The sequence below is a fragment of the Nannobrachium achirus genome (genome assembly GCF_963921795.1).
Source record: "Nannobrachium achirus genome assembly, chromosome: 22".
Classification (NCBI taxonomy): domain Eukaryota; kingdom Metazoa; phylum Chordata; class Actinopteri; order Myctophiformes; family Myctophidae; genus Nannobrachium; species Nannobrachium achirus.
In genome coordinates, this window is record NC_137829.1 from 23,121,220 (window position 1) to 23,145,226 (window position 24,007).

The 24,007-nt window shown below is 41.5% G+C and overlaps 1 protein-coding gene across 1 annotated transcript; it reads right to left on the reverse strand.

The window, feature by feature from the left end:
* Positions 1-3,530: 3,530 nt before the first annotated feature.
* xirp2b (xin actin binding repeat containing 2b) lies at positions 3,531-19,607 on the reverse strand (the record flags this gene model as incomplete). Its single annotated transcript, XM_080753459.1, has 7 exons — positions 3,531-11,900; positions 12,246-13,739; positions 14,753-14,838; positions 14,960-15,017; positions 15,342-15,434; positions 17,961-18,089; positions 19,548-19,607. 7 exons carry the CDS (start codon positions 19,605-19,607, stop codon positions 3,531-3,533), a joined length of 10,290 nt encoding a protein of 3,429 aa, XP_080609585.1.
* Positions 19,608-24,007: the final 4,400 nt, after the last annotated feature.

The window sequence follows — 24,007 nt, forward strand, 5'->3', positions numbered from 1 at the left end:
CCTAAATTAGATTATATTGTGTGTGTGTGAAATGTATCGGCTAGTCTGCTGCTGTAGTCTACATCTAGACACTACAGTGGGTATGCGCATGCATAAAGTGAAAGGGAACTCGAGTGGCAAAGCGAGTTTAACATTGTTTAACGTCGTTTAATGCAATCAGATAGGACTTTTCTGTTTGGATGTATGGGCTGTCAAGGCCAGAAAGTAGTTTTTGCCACTCAGTAGGCGTTCCCGCATAACTTCCGGGTATGATGATGATGATGTCATTATACCATCTATACCTGCACATTGTGTAAAAGCAATGTTGTCAACATTTCCGATTTATCTTTGACAGTAAACATATAGAAACTTGATGCTGTACATAGGCCTACAGTGTCCACTCAAATGACAGACATTTATGTTTTTAACCTTTTGTCAGACAGAGGAATGACACATTTGGACATTTCAATTCAATATTTTATTGCCCTTGGATCAGCAATAAAGAAAGTGAACCAGCCTGACAACATGACAGAATCAGGATTTTCTTGTATAAAGCAAGGTATAATAGGCTAATCTAAAAAATAAATGTTCATTGAAAAATATTTGCTGATTAAAATAGGATAAAAATTTCCAAAACAAACATGGTTATTACCAATTCATTGGATATAGTATATACTGTATATATATTATAAATAATATAATATTTCCAAGATCATTTTTTACTAGGCTGCACACCAGGTGCTAGAAAAAGGAAAAATGTAAAAATGTTGAAAGAAAAAGCCCAGAAAAAATAAAATGATTGCAGTTTAAAATTACTCCCTCCATGAACTGACAACAGCAACAACAAATTGAATCAATTGGACAATAAATTGACTCGCACTGGAATTAATCAATGGGACAAAAAACAGACCTGGGTCAAATAGAACTTAATAGTACCATTCACTTTCTGTTGCTGACAGTGGTTGACAATTTCAATGGTACTAATGTTTTGAGAATCTACAGTTCAAATAAGCCCAAGAAATATTTGCAAATGTTATTTGACACAGGTCTGATAAATATTAATTTTCCATCCCAACTTGTGCTAGACCCATTCCCCTTCTGAACACTGTCAGTTGAGTTTAATACGAATTGTTTTCTTCTTATTTTGTTTTTAATGTTTAAAAATATTAATTAGTATATGAAAATACAGTAACTGAATCTGGTAAAGAGATTATACATATTATTTAAACTACCAAATGAATAGAATGGAAAAAGGTTTCAGGATGTCTATTCACAACATAACATACCTATCCTACGCTTTCCGTTTCCTCTGCTCTCTAGCCCTCTAGCACCTTCTTTACAATCAGCTTTTCAAATGCCATTCACATGTACAGTATATACACCATTTTCCTCTTTCCCACATACTACTTCCCTACTTTTCATGTTCCCTTTTATATCACTTTTCTCGATATCCTTCAACCAGACACTCTCTCTGGCTTTGTTCAGACTCCAGGTAAATCCAATTTGTTTCTCAAATCCGATCTTTAGGACAGACTGTCCACATTTTATTTGCAAGTGATCAAATGGGATTTGTGTCTTCGGACATTATCGAATGATCTGCATTGATTGCTGTGTAACGGCGTAACAACACAGGTGTGAGTGATGCTTAACTTATACTCTGTCATATGATGGTGTCACTCACCGAAAACAGCAGACCTTTTAGATCAGCTAATTTAGGCAAGCAAACACGTTGTTCAACAGAATATAAATCAGGCTTCGGTATCCAGGTTTTTAAACAGAGACACATATTCAGAAATCAGATATGAATGGCATTTCAAACTACCAAGGAATGTGGTTCAAATCTGATTCACAAAAATCTGACTTGATAATACCAATCTGATTCCATCCGGATAGGCCAAAAATCAGATTTGCGCTGCCAGTCTGAACATACTATAGCCGCAATTTCCTCTGCAGGATGGTTCTTTGCATATATTTTATGGTACTGTTCATTGTCCCATGTCTTGACATGGGATCCACTTTAACCACGTAAACCCTATCATTGACCAGGGTCCCCCAGGGGTTTGTGCTTGGCCCCCTCCTTTTTTCCCATACACATCTCTTTGCTAAAAACAGCTGATCTACAAGCTCACAAAGAATTGTGAGCTTGTAGATCGGCTCTTTTTGCAGAATGCCTTCTTTCGCAGGATATCACCAATTATGACATGCCCAGACTAGGGACGCTAGGGTTCATGTGGTTAAGATTAGTATGCATCTGGGTTGTTCCCTTTCAAAGATCACTTCTGGGAACAGCTTTTCTATGCTGCTGTGTGGGGGACTTAGGGGTCGTGATGGATGACTTAGGGGTCGTGTCTTGGGGGGGCCATTGAGGTTTGCTTAGTGTAATATCCTCCTCCAGTTTAAAGGGTTTCTTTGGGGGGTCCGCATGTGGTGGCCAGACCACAGCTATTTTATTTATATCTTTATCAAGATTATTTGTTTTGCCCCTGTCTAATGAGTGTACCGGTATGCTGCCAATTGAATGTCTCCATTCAAGTTGCTCATTTGAAGGTATAGGTCCACCGCTTTCTTTGGGAGGTTTAAGGCCATTATCGTAGTTCCCTTTGGACGTGAGAAGTTGTTTGTGATGGTGTCGACAGTACAAACGTCCATGGAGAAAGATATAACTGCCAACGCTGAAAGAGAAAAGAAAGGCATTTTCATCTGAAGTTGAACAAAATGGATGTCAGAAAACAGCAGCCACTTTTAGATATAGCAAAAACTAAGAGATGGTCATGTAATTACAGAAACATCCGTAACTGGTCTTGCTTGAAATACTGTATGCAAGTTGACTGAGAAGCTGAATGATAATGGCAAGTTTACCTTAATTTACTACTGCAGTGCTCACAGCAGAAACAGTTTTTATGGTACTTCTTTCTGTCCAATATTACTGCATCCATCGGATAAACCCTCCTCCGACAGACCATGCAAAGCTCTGACTTCGGAACTCGTATCTGCTTGAAAGAGATGGAATGTTTAATCTTAGTCACTTAATGGCAATACAGAATTAACAGAGCAGGACAGCCTTCAGCGGTCTCACAATGCAAAGTACAGTAGCTAAGGTGCAATCAAAACACACTTTAAGGTTTTACCAAAGTGTTACAACTGCATTAGTATGCAGAAATATACACACAACTATTGAGTTGTTAAGCCATGAACAAGAAAATGTGTCAGAAGTCTCACACAAGCGTGCACACACACACACACATACCGTATATGCACACCTGTCACATGCACACGCACACACACACTCACACACACACACACACACACACACACACACACACACACACACACACACACACACACACACACACACACACACACACATATATGCACAGCAGATCAAGTCACTTGCAGGCCTGCATTAAGTACTGTGTACCTTTTATGTTAGTTCAAGCCAGCAAGTCTATAAAACAATATAAACCTTTTTACATAAAAAAACAACCCACACAGCCACAGGACATGAAGCAAATGCAGACTGGTTAATGGCTTAAGCCATCACACCCATGCTGTTAGATTCTATTTTGGTTTTGATCAGAGATGCACAAGTCTTTACCAGATAAAGTGGTCTTTGTATCATGTGACGTGACAGTAGACATTCTTTCCTCAGAAACGCTGTAGCCCAGGCTCTTGAAAACACTCTCACTCTCTGTCCATGTTTTGTGGAAATTCCTCAACAGTTCCTCTGTAGAGGCCTCGTCATAAGATTCCGTCCGTTTTGCTGCTTTTGCTTTTGTTTTTGTTTTGACCGCGTCAGCATAGGAAAAAGGGCCGCACGGGGCCGAGATGCTCTCAGACTGCTCGAAAACAGTGGTGGTGGTCCTTGACCCAACGCTGTTGTTGCCAAATTCATCGACATTCGTGAAATGCTCTGTGACTGACTTAGTTTCAGAGAAGCCAGAGGGTTCTGTTGACACTGTTTCTTCCAAATCCTTCTGGTTAGGGAGCGGTGTGCTCTGCCGTGAACTCTTCTTGGCCTCCTGGGGAATCTCCTGTTTTGAACTGACTGCCGTTATGTCACTCAGGATTGTTATAGGCTCCTGTCTGAAAGCAGAGCTCTCCCAGTGCTCATCCAGTTCAAAAACAAAAACATTTTTAGGAGCTTGGAAGTCAAAACGTGGCTCATCCGGCTCCAAAGTGTCAACTGTTTCTTCGTAGGCCTCGACGATGTCTCTGTCACTCTCAAGTCCCTCCACGAGCGCTACCGGCTCCTTCCTGATGTAGACTTTCTCTTCTGGTGATTCAAATTTATTGAGGAGACCAGACAAGTCCACCTTGGGAAGCTCCTCCTTTTCTTCCTCTTTATCGGACTCCTCCATGTCTGAGCCCAAACGTTCAGGAATATCAATGGGATCCTTTCTCACATAGGTCTTATTGAGCTCTGCTTTGCGAGCCTCTTCAAAAAAGGTTTTCTTGTCTTTTACCGATGACTTTGATATGTCTGAACCTTCTACAGTGTCCTGCTCATTTTGAGAGAGTGACATTCTGATCTCTGCGGGTGACTCGGCTGCTGTTTGTACCTCATTAACATCTGCACCCGAACACTCTGGATAACTTTTCCCGTCCGCAGGATTTATGTCAACCTTTTCACCCTCTGAAAAGAGCTCCATATTCGTCTCCATGTCTGAGCCCAAGCGTTCATGGATATCCATGAGATCCTTCCTCACGTAAGTCTTATTGAGCTCGGCTTTGTGAGTTTCTTCAAAAAACACTTTCTTGTCTTTTACTGATGACTGTGATATGTCTGAAGCTTCCACAGTGTCCTGAACTTTCTGAGGGATATCTGCAGGCGGCTGGGCTGCACCTGCACCTGAACATTCTGTAGTCATTTGGCTGTCAACTTGTTCAGCCTCTCCAGAGAGCTCCTTGTTGTCTTGCACTGATGCCGTCATGTCCGAACTTTCTGTGGCATCCACAGCCGGGGCTTCGATTTTGATTTGACGATGGAATGATGCAGGGGGTTCCACAATCTCTGACTTCTTTTCTGGGATTTGCTGGGGAGGGAGGATGGGCGGTGGGGTCACGCCACGTGAGAGCTTCGCTGTCGTGTCCTTCAGTCGTGCCAGGTTTTCGGCCCGGTCAAAAGTGGGAGACGGCGTGATGCGGGTGATTCGTGAGGTCGGGGTGTCACACCTACGTGGGGGAGGGGTTGGGGGTGTGGCAGGCCTGTGCCACAATATAGGCGATGGGGTTGTCGTGGGGGTGGCAGGCCTGTGCCACAATGTAGGCGATGGGGTCACTCTCTGAGGAGATTCAGTTCTTCGTGTGGATTCAATGGTGATGAAGGTTGGCGAGGGAGGGCGCATCCTCAGGGATGGTGAGGGAGCTCTGAGGTCAGTGGATTTACCTTGAGTTGCCTCTTGTTTTTGACCTTCTAGTGAGGTTGTTTTCTTTGTTTGGCTCTCAACCTTTGCAGAACCAATACTGATTTTAGATATTCTCTGTGCCCCGCTTGAAACATTTTCAGATGTGAGTTCACATTCATGCTTTTCAATTGTGTTGTTTCCTTCTAGACACATGAGTTTAGTCTCTACTAGTTTCCTCACATATGAAATAATTTCTTCAAGTTCCTCTACATTGCTATCGACTGCAGAACCTTCCAGTTCACATTTTTCGTCTGGACCAATGAGCCATTCTGGAATTGTATTGAACAGAGTCTTCATGGCTTTAAGATCAGTCTTTCCTGAAATATCCCTTAGCTGTGTGATGTGAGCCATTAAAGCTTCAGCTTGTTGCCTCTGAGAATCATCTGTGGTCTCTGTTGTGGACTTATCATGAGCTGTTTCATCCTTCTTAGTCTCCAAGGCCTTCTCTTGCTTTTGAACATTGCTTTCTTGTAGTTTCTGTACATTCTGATGAGCCATACTTTCTTCAAGAGTTTCCTTACGGACTTGAATGTGCTCTTCTTTCACACTGTGGTGCGTTTGGACAACGGTGACTGTTTCTTGGCTTTGGAGGGATTTTTCAGAAATGAGTGCTTTGGATTCGGTGGACGAATCTTTTGCTTGCCCTGACTGTGCCCCACCTTTGGACTTTTTGGACTTCTTTTTCTTTTTTGTAGGGGTTTGAGTTGCCGGTTGGCTGTCAGCAATAGCAGTAACAGCAGTAGCATCTGCAGAAGGTGAAGGGATGACTTTCTGAATCTCCTCCTTTAGCTCAATCTTCACTTCCTTTTGCACTTTCTTATGCTCAGTGTTCACTTTCACCTCAGAAGTTTTCTTCACTTCCTCCTTTAATTTTTCCACATCTTCCCTCTCAATTTCATCAGCCTCCTGGGGTTCCTTTGTCTCCACTTGTTTTTCTTGCTTACCATTCTTTTTTGTCTTTTGCGTTGATTTGCCTGTTTTTCCATTGAGCATTGACTCTTTATGTGGCTCTTCTTCATGGCCAATGGAATCTGTCTTCTTTTTGTCATCAGGCTGTGACTGATGTTCCGTTAAACTTGTCTCTGTGAGTGTGTTCTCTTTGTTTGAATCCTGGTGATAATCCGATGCTTCTGATTCTTTATTAGCCTTTTTCTTCTTGTCCTCAGATTGCTGTGATTCGCTTGAGTTTACATTCACTTCAGCAATGAGTGTTTCTGGTTTTACCGTCTGAGGAAGGATATTCTCTGATGAATTAGGCTTTTCTTTTATCATCTTATTCTCAGGCTTAATGGAGCCCTTTGTTCTCAGATTCTTGAATTCTTTCTTAGTTTCAGTTGCAATACTTTCTGTCCTTTCATCACTGATAGATGTCTGAATGTTTTCAGTAATGGCAGATTGAACAGACTGCTTAGAGGAGACAGAAACTATTTGCTGCGAAGTGGACGCAAAGGCCTGTTTTGTAACAGTTGAAATGGACGAACTCTTTTGAACACAGGACACCTCAGAAGTCTGATTTGAGATAATTTGCTGTTTTGCTGAAGAAATAAGGGTAGAATCTGTCATGTTTTTCTCTTTTACAGCGGTGGTTAAGATATTGCTTTGGGTGGCATCTGTGATTTTCATATGTTTGGTCACATCAGATGATAGCAGATCTGAGTGAACCATGGTCATGGACCTTTCGGCCTTCTCCTCAGGGTAATCCGATGTAGTCTTCTTCGGTTGGTCAATGCTTTCATTGGAAAGCATTTCTAGAGCAGTTGTGACTGAGTCGTGCATGAAAGTGGGGGATGGAGTAGCCAGCCTCCGGTACTTTTCTTCTGCTTGTATTAATGGAGTAATAAATTTACTGGACTTCCCTCTCATGAAAGGAGGTGGGGAGGGTGGGGGTGTGAATCTTACAGGGGATATGTAAACTTTCTTCAGTGGTCGTGGTGACTCAGACGGTGGGGGAATTTCATATGGCACAGATTTTGATGAATGCTTCATTGTTGGAGATTCAGTTCTGCTTATTTCCACCACAGATTTGCTGCAGGTGGTCATGCTGGTTTCCGATGTCACCTGCTGATTTTTACTGAATTCTACTTTATGGTCCAGCTTCGGAACTGGATGCAAAGCGGGCGCTTTCACCTTTTTGACAGTCAATTTTGTAGCTTTCCCCGGTGAGGAATTGATCGTCTGTGATGGCATATTGTCCAGCTCTTGTTGAGAAGGAGGGGGTGGCAGGAAGTCCTGCTCGCCAGCAAGTGGTGGCGGTGGCGGGGGGAGGTGATCGAGCTCAGAATCAACAGTTGGTGGAGGAGGAGGTGGAGTGGGAGGAGGTGGGAGGTCAATATCTGCCACAGATGGAGGAGGGGGAGGGAGAGGCAAATCCGACTCTGGCACTTTTGGTTTTGGAATGTAAACATCTCCTCTGTTCACTTTGGTTTTATCCAATTTTATCATTCCCCTGGGATTAGAGTTCAGATTACGGAATTGAGTGTTTAATGTTTTAATGCCATGGTTTTGGGTAATGGTTTTATGTTCTACCACGGTTGTCGTGTGGTGGGAAGACTGACGCATAGAATGTGATTGTGTGGACTCAACTTGGGTTTCAGTCGATTGGGAGTGATCCTCTTGTGATGATTTGACTACATTGGCAGTTCTTATCTTTTGTATGTTTCTTTGTGCATCAATGTTAAGGTTTTTAACCGGGGGGCCCTGTTTCACTCTGACTCTCCTGTATGAGGGTCTTACTTTAGGAGCCTCACGCTGTGCTGTCTCCAGCAGCGATTTAATAGTGCCTTTAACATCGCCCTTTATCACCTCCTCTCTTTCTAGCTGGGATTGGTTCTGTGTCTCGTATAATGACTTAATTGACATCCTAACATCACCCTTTATCACTTCATCATCCTCAAGGCTTGCTCTTCTTTGCATTCTCGGTGATGATGGAGTGTCCATTAAGAGTTGAATTGTGCCTCTGACATCTCCCTGCACATCTATCTCCTGTTGGCATGCCCACCTTTCATTGGAAGCATCATGTAAACACTGCTTTGTTGTGTGAATGTTGCCCCTTATGATTTCTTCCTTCTCAATCTCCTTCACAGCTTGTGTTGCCTGCTCCAAAGATTTCAGGGTGGCTTTTACATCTCCAGGAACCAAATCCTCAACAACAGATTCAACTTTAGAAGTTGATGACTTTTCGAGGGATCTCAGAGCCCCTTTAATATTGCCCCGTATGATATCTGGTTTCTCCATGTCCTTGAACCGCCTTTGCGCTCTCTCCAGGTTCCGCAGAGTTTTTGGTATGTTGCCTTTTATCACCTCCTCTTTTTCTACAACAACGGTCTGATTCACAGACTCAGACAGTGAACTCATAGCGGCTTTTAAATCTCCTTTGACTATTTCCACTTTCTGTAGACCTTCAAGTGAGTAGGCCGACTCTGACATGAACACTTTGACTGTGTTGTGAACGTCACCAGGGACAATGTCTTCAACTGTACGTTCAATTTGAGTCTGATTGGAGCCAAGGATGAGTTTGGTTCCCTTGATATCACCTCCAACAATCTCTTCCTTCTCTGTTCTGTCAAGTGGAGAGTCATCAGGTCCTAAATGAAGTTGCTTGAGGTAGTCAAGAGAGCCAGATTCAATGCAAGTGGAATAAAATCTGACATTGCCTTTTTCAGTGTCGTCCACCTTTATCTTGATCTTCTGATCTGGGTTGTCTGAACTAGACAGTTTGTATAGAGCATTCCTTATGTCACCTTTGATGATGTCTTCTTTCCCCAAAGTAACAGACTCTTTTTTATTCAGCAAAGAATATATTGTCATGCGTACATCTCCCTTCTCATCCTCCTGGATAAGTATTCCATGTTTTCCTGTCTGATCCTCCTTCAGAAGGTTATTTAGAGCTTCCTGAATGTCACCTCGTATTATCTCCTCCTTTTCAACACTGGATCCAGTGTCTTGATTGAACAGGTGGTGTACTGTTTCAACAATGTTTCCCTTCTCTTCCGAATCTATGACAATTTGCCTCTCCTTTGTCTCCCGTCTACTCAAAAGATTCATCATAATGCTTTGCAGATCCCCGCTGATGACCTCCTCTCTTTGGATCTCGGGAGCTTGTGTATTCATTAGCTGGTATTTTGCCATTCTAACATCACCGATTTCATCCGCCTCAATGAGTATTCCTTTTGAGCTTACCATCTTCTGACTGTAAAGCTCCTCAAGGGTTCCTTTGATGCTTTTGCCCAGGATTTCTGTCTTCTCCATACTTGTCTCGTTGAAGTCATCAATTGGTGTTGTTTCAAACAGCCAGGTTGCTGTCTTCACATCAGCTTTAGGAATTTCCTCACAAGTGACAGTTATATTGCCATCCTCATCCATCTCTTTTATGTGGTCAAGAGGATTTCTCTCAAAGAGCCAAACAGACTGTTTGACATCTCCCTTTGCCATCTCTTCCTTCTTGACTGTGTCAATTAGATTTTCTGAGCTCATACTTCTTATTTTGTCAATTGATTGGGTTTCAAATTTCCATTTTGCTGTCCTGACATCACCTTTCTGTATTTCACTCACATTAACTGTTTTAACAGACTGCTGCGACAGTGCATCTGACTCAAAGCGATGTTTATTCATCGTAACGTCTCCCCCTTTAATGTCATCAACTGTTTTGATCAAAACCTTATTTTCCTCAGCGATCCTATCGAGAGGCTGTGTTTCAAATTTCCACTTGGTGGAATTGACATCTCCTTTATGCACATCCTCTTGTGTGACAGATCTGATGATGTAGACCTCGTCTGTGTCTCTGATGGAATCAAGAGGTTTGGTTTCAAACAGCCACCGGGATCCGACCACATCTCCCCTCATCACCTCCTCGCTTGTGACAGTAGTGACCTCATGGAAATGGCCCTCTTTGTCCTTAATGGCATAAAGAGGCTGAGTTTCAAACATCATGGTATAGTTCCTCACATCCCCCTTCTCTTCCTCCTCACGGACAATTGATTGTATTTTTCTCATATCTGTCTCGGTCTCAGAGGACACCTCTTGAATTTTGTCCAATGTGTATGTCTCAAAAATGAAACGTCCTTTGTCAACATTGCCCCCTTGCACATCATTAACAGTGCGGCCGCTCATAGATTCCTCTTGGCTGTCACGTATGCTATCTATAGTTTGATTTTCAAAGAGCCACTTGCCACTTGACACATTTCCCTTCAGTATATCCTCTGACTGAACCATTTTCAGCTTTTGCATGATTTCCTCAGAAGTAGAAGTCATGATATCAGAGGTTTGGTTTTCAAAAATGTACTTCATCCTCGAAACGTCTCCGGACTTGACGTTTATTTCGGTGACTCGCTTGAAGGAGCCTCCTTCCTCACCACTGATGTTCTCAAGATTCTCTGTTTCAAAAAGGAAGCGAGCCATTCTTACATCTTTGCCCCTAACATCCTCTTGATTCACAGTGCATGTTTTTAGAATGGTTTCGGTCTCATCTCGGATCGTATCAAGTGCCTGCGTCTCAAAAAGCCATGTGCAGGTTTTGACATCTCCCTTGTGCATTTCCTCAGATGTATTATCACTCTTCAACTCTGCTTTTTCATACAGAATGTCCATAGGTTTAGTCTCAAATAGCCACTTACAAGTTTTTACATCTCCTTTTACAATTTCAACATTCGTGTTTGTCTCCACCATCTCCTCATCATCAATATTGCTGAAGTACTTCATTGCATCAAGGGGTTGTGTTTCAAACAACCACTTGGCAGTTTTAACATCACCAGATTCAATTTCTTCTTTGGATATTCCCTTGATAATTTGGTATTTACTGATACTGTCATCAAACTGGTCAATTGGCCGTGTTTCAAACATCCATTTGCAAGTGGTTACATCTCCCTTGATAACTTCTTCACGACGCACTTTCTTCACTTCATGGAAGTGCCCGGAGCTGTCTTGCATGGCATACAAATGTGTAGATTCAAATAGATCTGTGTTTGATTTCACAGAGCCAGAGGTCACACCTTCTATGAAAATCTTTTGAGATTCATCACTTCTGCTTAAATCTGTGGTCTCAAATATTTGCGTGTAGTTTGAGACATCCACCTTATCAATTTCTTCCAGGTCTATTGTTCTAATGATTTCCTTCTTTTCCTCTCTGATTTGCTCCAAGGGCTGACTTTCAAATCGCCACTTCTGGTGTCTAACATCGCCCTTCTCTTCAGTGAGTGCCACTGCTTTTTTAAGTTTGCCAACTTCATTAAGTTCTGTCAGTTCGTCAGCAGGCATTGTTTCAAAGTAATGTTTTGCTGATCTCACATTGCCTGCAATAACTTCTTCTTTTGAGAGGGGTCTAGCATTTGCATCATCTTTTAAAGTATCCATTGGCTGTGTCTCAAACACCCAGCAGTTCTTACGGACATCCGCCCTGCAGCTCGAGCCATCCTCCTGTGTGAGGTCTTCCTCAACATTTACAGTTCGGGTGACCTCTTTCTTCTCCTCTCTTATGTGCTCCAGTGCTTGACTCTCGAAACGCCACTTCTGGTGTCTAACGTCACCTTTTTCTTCACTGAGTGCCACCGCTGTTTTGAGTTTGCCAACTTCAGCAAGTTCTGTCGGTTCTTCAGCAGGCATTGTTTCAAAGTAATGTCTTGCTGATCTCACATTGCCTGCAATAACTTCCTCTTTTGAGAAGGATCTAGCATTTGCATCATCTTTTAAAGTATCCATTGGCTGTGTCTCAAACACCCAGCAGTTCTTACGGACATCCGCCCTGCAGCTCGAGCCATCCTCCTGCGTCAGGTCTTCCTCAACATTTACAGTTCGGATGACTTCTTTCTTCTCCTCCCTTATCTGCTCCAGTGCTTGACTCTCGAAACGCCATTTTTGATGTCTCACATCTCCTTTTTCCTCTTGATTCCACGTGGGCTTTTTAAGCTTCCCTACCTCTGGGCCAGACCTTCTAGCTAGCTGAGGGCTGCTTTCGAAAAAGTTTCTTGCTGATCTAACATTACCCCCAATAACGTCCTCAATGCTTTGTGATTTGGCATTGGAGTCATCCTTCAGAGTATCCATTGGCTGTGTCTCAAACACTAAACAGTGCTTACGTACATCAGCTCCAACAATCTCCTTCTGCATGCTGAAGCCTTCCCACTCATCAAGAGAAGACAATGTCTTTATCTCAAACAGCCATCTGCCCCAGTCACCTTTATTATTGTCCTCCATGGAGAGGCTGCACACAAGTTTCAGAGGTCCAGCATCTCTGCTGGCCATGTCAAGGGGCTGGGTATCAAAAAGCCAACGGGAGGCGATGGAACTCTCCATTTCTGTTTCAATTTTGCGCACAGATTTGATCTCCAGCATCTGGCTCAACTGTCCCATGAGGATACATTTGAACTGAGTGTCAAAAGTGCTTGTGACTGTCTTCACCTCGCCATGGATTTCTTCCAACACAGACCTTAGACTGAGCAGGTGGCTTTCGTCGATTGTCTCAGTGTGACCAAGGCTCTCCATGTACTTGTTGTCGATCATGTAAATGGTAGCATTTCCATCCTCTTCTGTGAAGACTATCTCTTTTGTTAGGTCCTCCTCCCCATGCATCTTATTGAGAGATTCCATTGGTTGAGTTTCAAACAGCCAGGCTGCGGCGCGGACATCTCCCTGTTTGTTGAACTTGTTTCTATACTCTGTGGAGTCTGTGTTGTTTGAACCCAGTTCCCCCATGGGCTTGGTCTCGAACATCCAAGCCGTGCGCCTCACATCTTTCCCGACTATTATCTCCTGCTGATTTATTTTGTTGTTGTCATCAGCATCCTCGTCCACACCTTCGTCTTTAATGGCGTCCAGTGGCTTGTTTTCAAACATCCAGCGCATGGACTGCACCTCCCCTTGGAGAATCTCATCCCATTCCAGGTAGTCTTGGTCTGGGCTCAGGCTGCCGTCATCCTCATACACATATTCTTGGCTCTCCACTTGGTTGTTCTCAACCTGAGCCTCATCACTGTAGTACTCTCGCTCTATGTTTTTGCGCACCTCAGGGTGAATGTGCTTATAGAGGCGTTTTAGCTCATACATATTCCTCTGCTTGAAGTAAGCCTCTCTGTTGACTGGGCATTTGGAAGAGGAGTAAACTTGCTCGGGAGGCTCAGGTGAGTAATAGCACTCAGGGATGTCTGGGCTGTCTGGTGGCACTTGTAGTAAGTCAGGTGGTGGGGGTGGGAGATCATCAGAGTCTTCGGGGGGAGGTGGTGGAAACTCCTCATAATCTGCAACGGTCATAGATGCGTCTTCTGCAGCGTCAGTGGCTGATGCAGTGCACATGTCACTAGCAACATCATTTTGTGTCACTGTCACATTGGAGGCCCACTTGGCTCGATTGATGTCTCGTCCAATCTTTTTTTGAGGATAAAAGTGATATTTGTGGGAATTATTATCACTTAGTACTTGACAATGTTGTGGAAGAATACATTGTACATGTTACACAGTTAGATTACCACTTAATTTGAACTGAAAAGCATAAATATATCAAGGAGATTCAAGAGCAAAGCATAAATGTAGCTTTCTCTTCATAACATGAAAATGTACACAATTGGGAATCCCGTCTGTGAACCCCTTGAGGGCTTGTGTTTCCCCTGCATATCTGCTAATGCAGCGGACCAGTTCTCAACCTTTTCTGGATCAGCCTTTCGGCTGCCGTGTTAAGTGGTTAAGGGAAACACACACCGGACGCGGAGGTGACGCGGAGGTGGCGCAGATGCAGCGCGTCAAAACATACACCCCCAATATTTTCAATGAAGTAACCCACGCGGGGCACGTCTGCCACCTCGCCCGCCACGCCGATTCGCCGCTGTTCTATTTCTAGGCGCTGCTGCACGGTGAAAATGTTTTTCCCCACTGTGCAGTTGGTGTTACCGCGCGGCACTTCACACGCGTCAATACTGCGCCGCTTAGCGTCGGTGTGTGTTCCCCTTTAAATGGGCGGGCCGTGTTTCAGACCATGTTTATTTAATCAATCACTCACAATCAATCACTCGATTGGGTTCTGGATTGGATCAATCAATGGAACTAACATAGTATACTTTATCGGTCAAAATGAAAACTGTCAGTCTTTTGCCAATTATTTGGGGGCCCAATTACAGTATCCTCACGGCCCATCAGTGTTCCTCGGCCCACAGGTTGAGAATCACTGCTCTAATGCACTTTTTTAATATTAATAATGTTACGTGGTAAATCTAATCAAATCAAATGAAACCAAATTAAGTCGCTAATGTAGCAAAATAGAGGAAATTCACGTTAATGTGTTCACAAGTTCACATTATGGACAATAGCTCTTATACTAGTTGGCTACAGTTCCAGTTAGAAGGTAAAAATAACTACATGAATAATGACAATCTGTGAATTACTACCTTAATCTGTTTGCTCGGAGCAGCCTCTTCGATGGTTTTTTCAAAGTGATCCCTCAGTTCTTTAGTGGTAAACCTGGGCTCCTCGACTAGAAATCAATAAATAATAGTAGATAGATTCAGCGATGGAGGAAGAAAACCATTGTGGTATTTAATCACAAAGGACATACAGCACATTTTGGAAGGCATAAACAAATTATAACATACTACCTGCTTCATTGTTGTGGTTTTCATAACAGGAGGCCATACTGTTGTTATTGTAGGTGACCTATGAATGTGCAAGATACATAATGATGTAAAGAAACAAATTACTTATAATAAAGAAGAAAACATTTATTGGAAAAATGAAATTCAGCCAGACAGCAATTTCCATGTCATTATTATATTATTACTGTCTTACCAACTTTATTTGATTAATTCTTTCCTCAAATCAAAGTAAAACTAATAAATAATTAATGACAAAAGTGAGAGAATCTGATTAATAGCAATCATTTATAAATGTTTTACTCAATTTGTGCAACTCATTAACAGGGCTTTATCTGTGTGGGAGGCTGGGAGCACAATGAAAGAGAGAAGAGAGAAGAATGTTTACCATCTCTTCCTGGTTAAAATGTGACTGCTGCTGACTGCCTGGGATGATTTGTCTGGTGCTGCTCATCACTGTCACCTCTGAGTTTGACACTTGCTGTAAAGGACAAGACAGTGGTTGTCACACATCAACATACACAGACATATGCATGTGTATGTGTATGTGTATGTGTATGTGTATGTGTATGTGTATGTATGTGTGTGCGTACACGCATGTTGCATGCACACACACACATACACACATTGATTGATTGATTGAATACTTTATTATTACTTTATTAACACCTAGTCCTGACACACACACACACACACACACACACACACACACACACACACACACACACACACACACACACACACACACACACACACACACACACACACAGACACACACAGACTCACTCACTCACACAAAGCAGGCTATGGGCTCCCTCTAATATCGACTTTGCTCCATTGAGTATGCTTGACCAGCCTTGAAATGAATGACATTGAAATGCTCTTTGAAAAGACCATTGTCAAACAGGCTAGGAAAATAATTACCACAGGGTTCCAATTAAACACCTGAATACAGTAGCTATAAAAACTATTTGATCCCAGACCCTCTATCAGAGTATGTTCAGAACTCACGATATAAGGAGGTTGTACAATGAAGGGTTGTGTAACATTTACTTGAATGCACTTATCGTCTGTTATTTATTTTTAGTACTAAAGGCAGTCGCTGTCCTAGGATGATAAATGGAGAGGACAACATAGACAAATTCTACATACCGGTACCTGTACAGTATGTACAAATGTAATATAGCAAATACCCCACAACTAAGTATATGTATTTTTATAAGGCCTGTCTAAGAAGGTCCAAGACATATCGTTGTTGTCGGGTGGAAACCTTGTATGTCCAAAACCGTTGGTTTTGTATTTATCATTTTAAAAATGATTTAAACTAGTGAAAACCTCTTAATAATGTACATTGATATCTACTGATGATGTATTCACTGTTTGAGATTGTCTACCCGCCTCTGGGTTATTGCTATTTGGAAAAATTTATAAAAAGATTTGAAAAGAAGAAACTAGTGAAAACAGCCAATCTACAACGCCTTGCACCGCGAGGTGTTGTGTGCTTGTAGATCTGCTGTTTTCACTATACTTTTGTGCAACAGTCTTGTATGATGAAGCAGTGCTTTACTTTGCGAAAGAACCTACACATTTGAAACTTGGATATATGATGTTTCTGCCCGACAGTGATGTCATATTTTATAAGGCATGTCTAAGAATGTCCGGGTCAATCAACCTTTAACATTGAACCATGAATATACCTACAGAAGGGCCTTGACTAGATAGAGTAGCTGACCGTTTCAAATGACACGAACCATAGACTGAGGAAAGATCAGGAATAGAGACCGTGGAGGATTAATTCTATCGTATTCCATGTTGACCACTCAAAGTAACTACCACAGTTGAAGAGACACAAACATGTTTTCCATTGTCTTTTGCTAGACACCAGTGTACTGAACTGAGGCAATTAATCCATGAGTAGTCTGTGTGTAGAACCCTGGGGCTTTGACAGGCACATGGTCCAGATGATTTAGTCTCCTTCAGTGCCTTCTAACAAAAGCAATAACTGTTGCTAGAAATGTCATTTTTCGTCCCTTAAACCCAGTGAGATTTGCTAAGACTGTAACACCGGTAATTGGTGCAACTGGAGCAACCACTCCAGCATCTGAAGTAAGTAGGAATACAGTGGTACAAAGGACAGAGAGCAGACATTATTAAATCCAGCTACCGTCAGATTAAATATACCATGCCGTTTAGAACACCTTCAACAGATCGGCCGAGCGCATAATGGGAGATCTTCCCTCCCTCCAGGAGTTGTACAGGAAGAGGTGTGCAATCAAAGCTCAGTGCATCAACGAACACCACATCCAGACAAGGAGGCCTACCAAGACCTTATCAAGGGCAATGCCACCAGGTTTATGAATAAGGCTGTTGAACAAAGGCCTGACCACCCTTGGACTTGACTTTTCCTCATGCAGGGACCTACCATATGGATTTTACCTGTGAGAGTTACCACTCTATTTGATCCTGTCACCAGGCTGGGAGTTTACCACGAAGTTTACTTTTCCTTGTGGATCTAACATGTGGATTGTTGTACCTGTGAAGGTTGTGGACTATGTGGATGAATCTGACAATGCACTCATAATCTACTTGCACCTTATACTCTCATGTACAATGCACTGATACTCTCTCAGACCTTAATGTCTAATATCATGTACATGCTGCTGCTGCTGCAGTATGTTCATGAACCTTATGTCTAACTTCATGTACATACTGTACCAGCTGGATTATGCTGTGTATGTATATACAGTAGATATCTTTGATTTTGCTCTCCCTGCACCCCCCCCCCCCTTTTTTTTTTCTTTTCTCTTTCTGAACACCACATCCAGACCACATCTAACTCTGAAAATAACAAAAATTAGGGAGCTTGCACAAACATGGATTTCACCCACTTCTTACACCTGTAAATCTGTGATGTGACGATAAGTTGATTCTGATTCTGAACGAAGGGCTCTCTCTCATGCATTATATGCCGGCCAAATGCTCATGCATTGCGTTTTAATTGCAGTACCTGCACAGAGCTTTGTTGGAAATGGTACTGGGTTACATTGTGTGATGTTGCAGTTTCCTGGCTCTCAAATTGTCTCCTCACACTGGCAAGTCCCCCAGGCAGGGAACAGACCTCCGACTCCTCCATGACCTAATGAACCAGGGAAATGTCATTAGCCACCTCCACTTCCATGTGGCCCTAATAGGGCTATTGTGCATGCCTGGTAGTGGTACACACTGCAGGCTGCCCTCAAAAATACAACCCGTATAACGCTCTGCTCCTTTCACTCTCGCACACTTACTGTATTCCTCACACAAATACAAACAGCACTTTGTTAACACAACATCAAAGTTGTTAGTTAACTACATTTTGGAATGCTTTTTGTAACAGGCAGTTGTCCCGACAAATGCCAGCATGCAGAGTTCAGATTAGAGCCTAGTTACAAAACTCAGCCATTAGTCATGGAGGTCAGAGGTGTCCCGAAGGCCCCCAATGTACAGTATTTCCTGTTTACAGCAGCTCAGTTTAGAGTCTGCCCGGTGAGAAAGGGGTCTCATGTTTCCCCTCTATCTATATCTATACATGTATCTACAGGGCCACCACATCACCCCTGCTGGCCCAGTGTCATCACCTTCCTCTAATAACGCATGACGGAACCGTCTGCAATGAGGACAATGCCACACACAACATGACAGCTACCGTGCAACATAGGATGCTCTGTGCAAAAGGAGGTGTGAGTCACGCGGCGAAAACAAACAATCCAAGCGAAGGATAAATTCATTCACAAGGTCAGGTTAGTTCTGTACAAGCAAATGTCAAGGCAGGACAGTCAGATCTCAACAAACCACAAATCATATACTGTGGCAATGCAAAGGTGAAACCAATACTACATAAAGGAGAATGCCATTCTAGGTCTCTTTTTGTATTTGTAGAACAAATGAGTAAAATTAGCTCACAGCCAGCTCTCTGCATAACATCAGTCCATATATAATATACAGGTATACTACAGCCTTGACCTACATACTCCAGCTTCCTACTTTACAAAGGACTACAATGAGATAAAAAAAAAAGTGTGTAAATCAGTTGGTTTCCCCATGGTTTGGTTTGTATCTAGAGGGTCAAATGCTTCTGCAAAATTAGGTTAGGGTAGATAATGCGTCATACTCATTATGAAACATGCCTCTACAAAATTCACCTATGCCACTGCAGCATAATTATGCGTAAATGATTTTTGCTTTGCAGTGCATTCACCATGTGTTCATAACATTTATCACACAGGTAAACTACTTTAGTCTGTTAGCCAAGAAGATGAGATTAATTATTAATCTCATCTACAGTATAATCTGTAAAATTTCCACTCTATAAATGCGTATGTCAACCAAGAATTTCATTTGATGTGATGTGTCACGTATTGGGTCATTTATTTCACTATCAACCCAAATGAGGTTGACTAAAAATAAGTGATGTTACAAAAAAAACTAACCAAGAATTATTTTCGGAGCTGCTGTAGTTGGAGCCTAAACCACCACCACCACCCCTATACTCGCATACTGTAGCCATGCAGTAAAATAGTTTGTTACATTGTCCATGCGGAAGGCATCTTTGTACCCCGCTGGAGAAGGAGTTGTCCTCTAGCTTGGCGACCGCTGCCTGCTGGTACATGGCCATGGGGCTGCTGGTCTGTGAGATGATCTCTGAGTTCTCAGAGTGAATCCGGTTCCTCTGGTTGAATTCTTTCAGGATGTCCTGCCCTGGTTAAACCTGCGCTGCCAGCAGCTGGAGCGCAGAAAAACAGCCAAGCCACTGGTCAGTCTGTGCGTTGCATGACATAACTCTTTGCCTTTGGTGACAGATTTCCTAGACATATATATCGTTGTGGTCAGGTGGAAACCTTGTATATCCGAAAACCGTTCGTTTTCTATTTATCATTTTAAAAATGATTTAAAGATCGCAGATAGCAGATCTACAAGCACACAGCGCCTTGTGATGCGAGGCGTTGTGTGCTTGTAGATCGGCTATTTTCACTAGTTTTGTGCGACAGTATTGTATGATGAAGCAGGGCTTTACTTTAAAAAAAACATACATTTGAAGACTTGGAGATACAAGGTTTCTGCCCGATAGTGAAGATATATATACTGTGTGTGCGTGTGTGTGTTGCAAAATATGTTATTAATTGGCATCCAACAATATGATTGTGAAATGGAGCATACTGCATAACTGCTTTTATGCATTGTACTATATAATTACATTTTGGTGCCAGACAGTACTTTTGTACAATCCTGAATACATGAAATTAACTTGTATTTCTACATCATGGTATTACTTCTTACACTAAAGAATAAAGTATTTGCGTAGTTCTTCCATCACTGGTGTGCAGTCATTTGTCATTCAAAGCCACATACGAAACACTAAAAAGGACTGCTTTTCAAATGCAATTGTAGCACAAGGTTCCAATTATATTCTTAAACATAGCCAGCAATGGGGATCGTTTTACCACTGTGTGGACTAACTTAAAAGGCTGCGGTTCACTGAAAGTGCAGAAAAATTAAGAGTGGGTGCCTAACTTGGAAATATAATCACTTGACTACAGAACCAAGCCTGTGAAGTGGATATCCCTCAGAGAGCACCTGCAGGTGATTTCCTCCTGAACTGAGGCACTCATGCTACACTACAGGGACATCATTTAAATCAATCACATTCTTCCCACATGACTTCTAATTGTAGTAGAGGTGATGAAGATCACTTCCTACAGGGCAACATAATTGTTCATGGTGAGATTTATTTTTTCTGGCATGAAGTTGGTCTCCACTTCGTAAATGAACAAGCCAGCCATGAAAAACAGCTAAAATTATAATACAATGTCAAAAATAACAAGCAAGTCTAATTCTGACCCCTTTTGACGATGGCTTGTTGTATAGGCAGCAATGCTATTAGTTCAAACAATGTTTCAGGATCAGCTCATTTGAAGTATTGGGCCTGACTATGTTAACCACATGAGCCCTAATGCTGCTATTCTGGGGTTTGATTTGATTTGATTTAATCCAAGATACAATTCACCATAGTACAATAGAATTATCAGGTTAGCGCAAAAAGTCAGAAGACTCAATTCCATTGTGGCCCTAGCATAAATAATTGCAACATACTGCAGGTAAAGTATCTAACTGATGACACATATGTTATTAACCCTAACCCTAAATAAAAGATATTAGTCATAAATAGTTTTAAAATAATTGCATAACAGGCTTTATACAGATTAGAGAGGACCACTCTAAAAATAGATTTGGTGTAGAGGGAAAAAAGGAGGGGACCTAGTATAGACCCCTGGGAGATGCTGGTATAGGGTTTAATTGATTAATAGATTTGGCATTCTGCAGACTAATAATATGTGAGTCTAATTTGAAATAGAAATATTCCTTGTCGTCGTGGGGATATTCAGTCTGACTACAGAATGTTGTTTTGCACACTTCTAAAACATTTAAATAAAGAGTAAAGGAGGTCATGAAACTCTACCCCCGACTGTTCAGACTCTATAGTGACAGTAATGCATTAGTCTGTTTGCTGAGACAGGAATTAACTGTCCATGATGTCCAAGTATTCACACCTACTCTGGCCCTGGGCTACTACAGTATATAAAAGTAGGGGGTTAATTCAGATGTCATTACAGTACGTTTGAGACATTTTGAATATGAAAATGATTGTCTACCATATCTCTGGACGAAGGCGAATGAATGTATACTGTAGGCTGAATCAAGGTTTCTGCTGTGTGAGACATGATTAGTTTTAGTTCAAACTACTTTATTAGACTGAATGTATTATCAAGAATATTGTCGGCAGAAATATGATATTTCCATAATATGAGTTATTGCAGCAAAGCACAGATTTAATCACATAATATCCTATTTTGGAGTATTAAGACATTCAGGGAAGCAAGCCAATGAAACATTTTAACTAGGATTGAAAGCCCACAAGGAAATGTTTCTTATTCTAGTCATGGTAAAAAGGAGATCTGATAAATGTACTGTAAACTCAAAAGTGTAAACATTCTGGTGCTTGGAAAATAATTATTTTATGATGCTTTTCAATTTTTTTTAATGTGGTGCCATTTTCAATAACCTCTTAAAAACTACTTTTCTGGTTCGACATACATTGTACTTGTATATGTAAGCTAACAGAACCTCAATAAACAAATATTGAAGAAGAAAAAAAAACTACTTTTCCTGGGACGTTTCATTATTTCCATTCCCAAAGTTTTTGATTTTATTTATTAGTTATCATTACACAGGAAATCAAGTCCAAGTACATTAAAATTAGCAAAATTATGCAGATCATTGGAGTTGTGTTTTTGTTCATTTTTTGGTAAACACATTGTGGTTACATCACTAGGATATGATGCATGTTGAACTTGAGCATGATTCAACAGGATATTATGAAACATATACAAATTCTACATGTCCTGTGACTGCTGTGGATAAGACTGAGTGCCAAATGCTTAAATTGTAAATTGTCATTGTATTTTGAAAAATGTATTTCACAATGCTGTTGGTTTGTCATAGGATCACAGAGTCAGCTCTTTTTTGGAGCAAGGCCCTCTCTGGCCATCTATTTTAGCCTAGGAGGAATGGGAGGTATGTTAGTGTAAACCTATCACTCTCTGGAGATGGATGACGGACAAGCATAACTATAGCCCCCCAAAATAAGACCATATTTACCTACACTAAATTTACAAATCCTTAATACAGGATTTACAAACTTTAAGCCTGTTGTGGTGTGAAAGCATAATTCTTCATGGTCAGCAGGGGCATACGTTGTAAACCTTTTGGACAGGACATACGATTTGTGGCCAACAAGTGTGTCAACAGTCTTGGGCTATCTAGTGACATGTTAGGTTGGGCTGCGAGCTCACATAACAAGAAAGCAAAGTAATCATGGCGCCAAGTACTTTCAAAAATAAATCAAGCCTATTTTAAACTTGCCAGGAAGAGTCATATTTCTTTTTTGAAACATTGGAGAAAATCTGGGAGGTCAAGGCTCGCGGTTCTGGCAAGATTCGGTTTAAAAGAAATCTGGGCTAGCTTATATATTGACATGGTTTCCATTATTTGTTGAGAACTTTATATATTAACACTATATTCATTCCATTTATTCCATGCCAAAACTGACAATAAAATATAAAAGTAGCCACACACTTGAAGCTCTGATGCAATACTTTGTTGAACATAGAAACATATGATAGGGTCCATCCATGCGGACTCTATCATTTGGATATTCTTTGTTTAAGTCTTTATAAAGCCAACATTGTAATGTCACTTTAAAGTATGAGTGTGTGGCTACTTTCTACATAGCATGCTTGTTTTCATTGGCCAGCACCACATCCCTACAGGTGTGCATTTCACCTATTGACTCATGATCACATGGTAAACATGGCTGCTAGCTGCTCTTCTGAGGACACAGAGCTCAATAGCTCAGAAATCTATTATTTATGACCAGAAGAAATCCAATATCTCAAGGAAAGTTATTTAATATTTAATGTTATATATTCTCTATGTTTATAGTAGCAGTTATTTTATAATAAATACATAGATTAATTATTTTTGTGATAATATTTATCTTCAGTTCTGATTATTTAAATTTGGCCCATGCATTATGCACAATAATGACCTCTCTGAATCCATTGCCAAACACAAATCGTATTTACTAGTCATTTATAAATGATCTATAAACTCTTCCAATGTCCCTTTTTCTCAGTGGGCAACATACGTTAATTTACAACTGCACACTAAATGGAATATTAATTCAAATGATAATGGTAAACCCAAATTCTCAGCTGCAATCCACACAAACATACAAATGAATGCACAACACAAAAACTCATGCTTCTGCCAGAGGTTTCATTGCTTACCAGGTAAGTTGGTTAACAAAAACGTATAAAAAACTGTGAACTCAGCAGTTAGAATCCCACAGGATGGCCACTGCAGCCCTAGCTGGCAGGGTCTTTCCAAGCAAAAAGCAAATCCCACTCAGTGTTGGAGTCCAGCTCCAGCAGTATACTCTCACCTCTGTCCGACGGG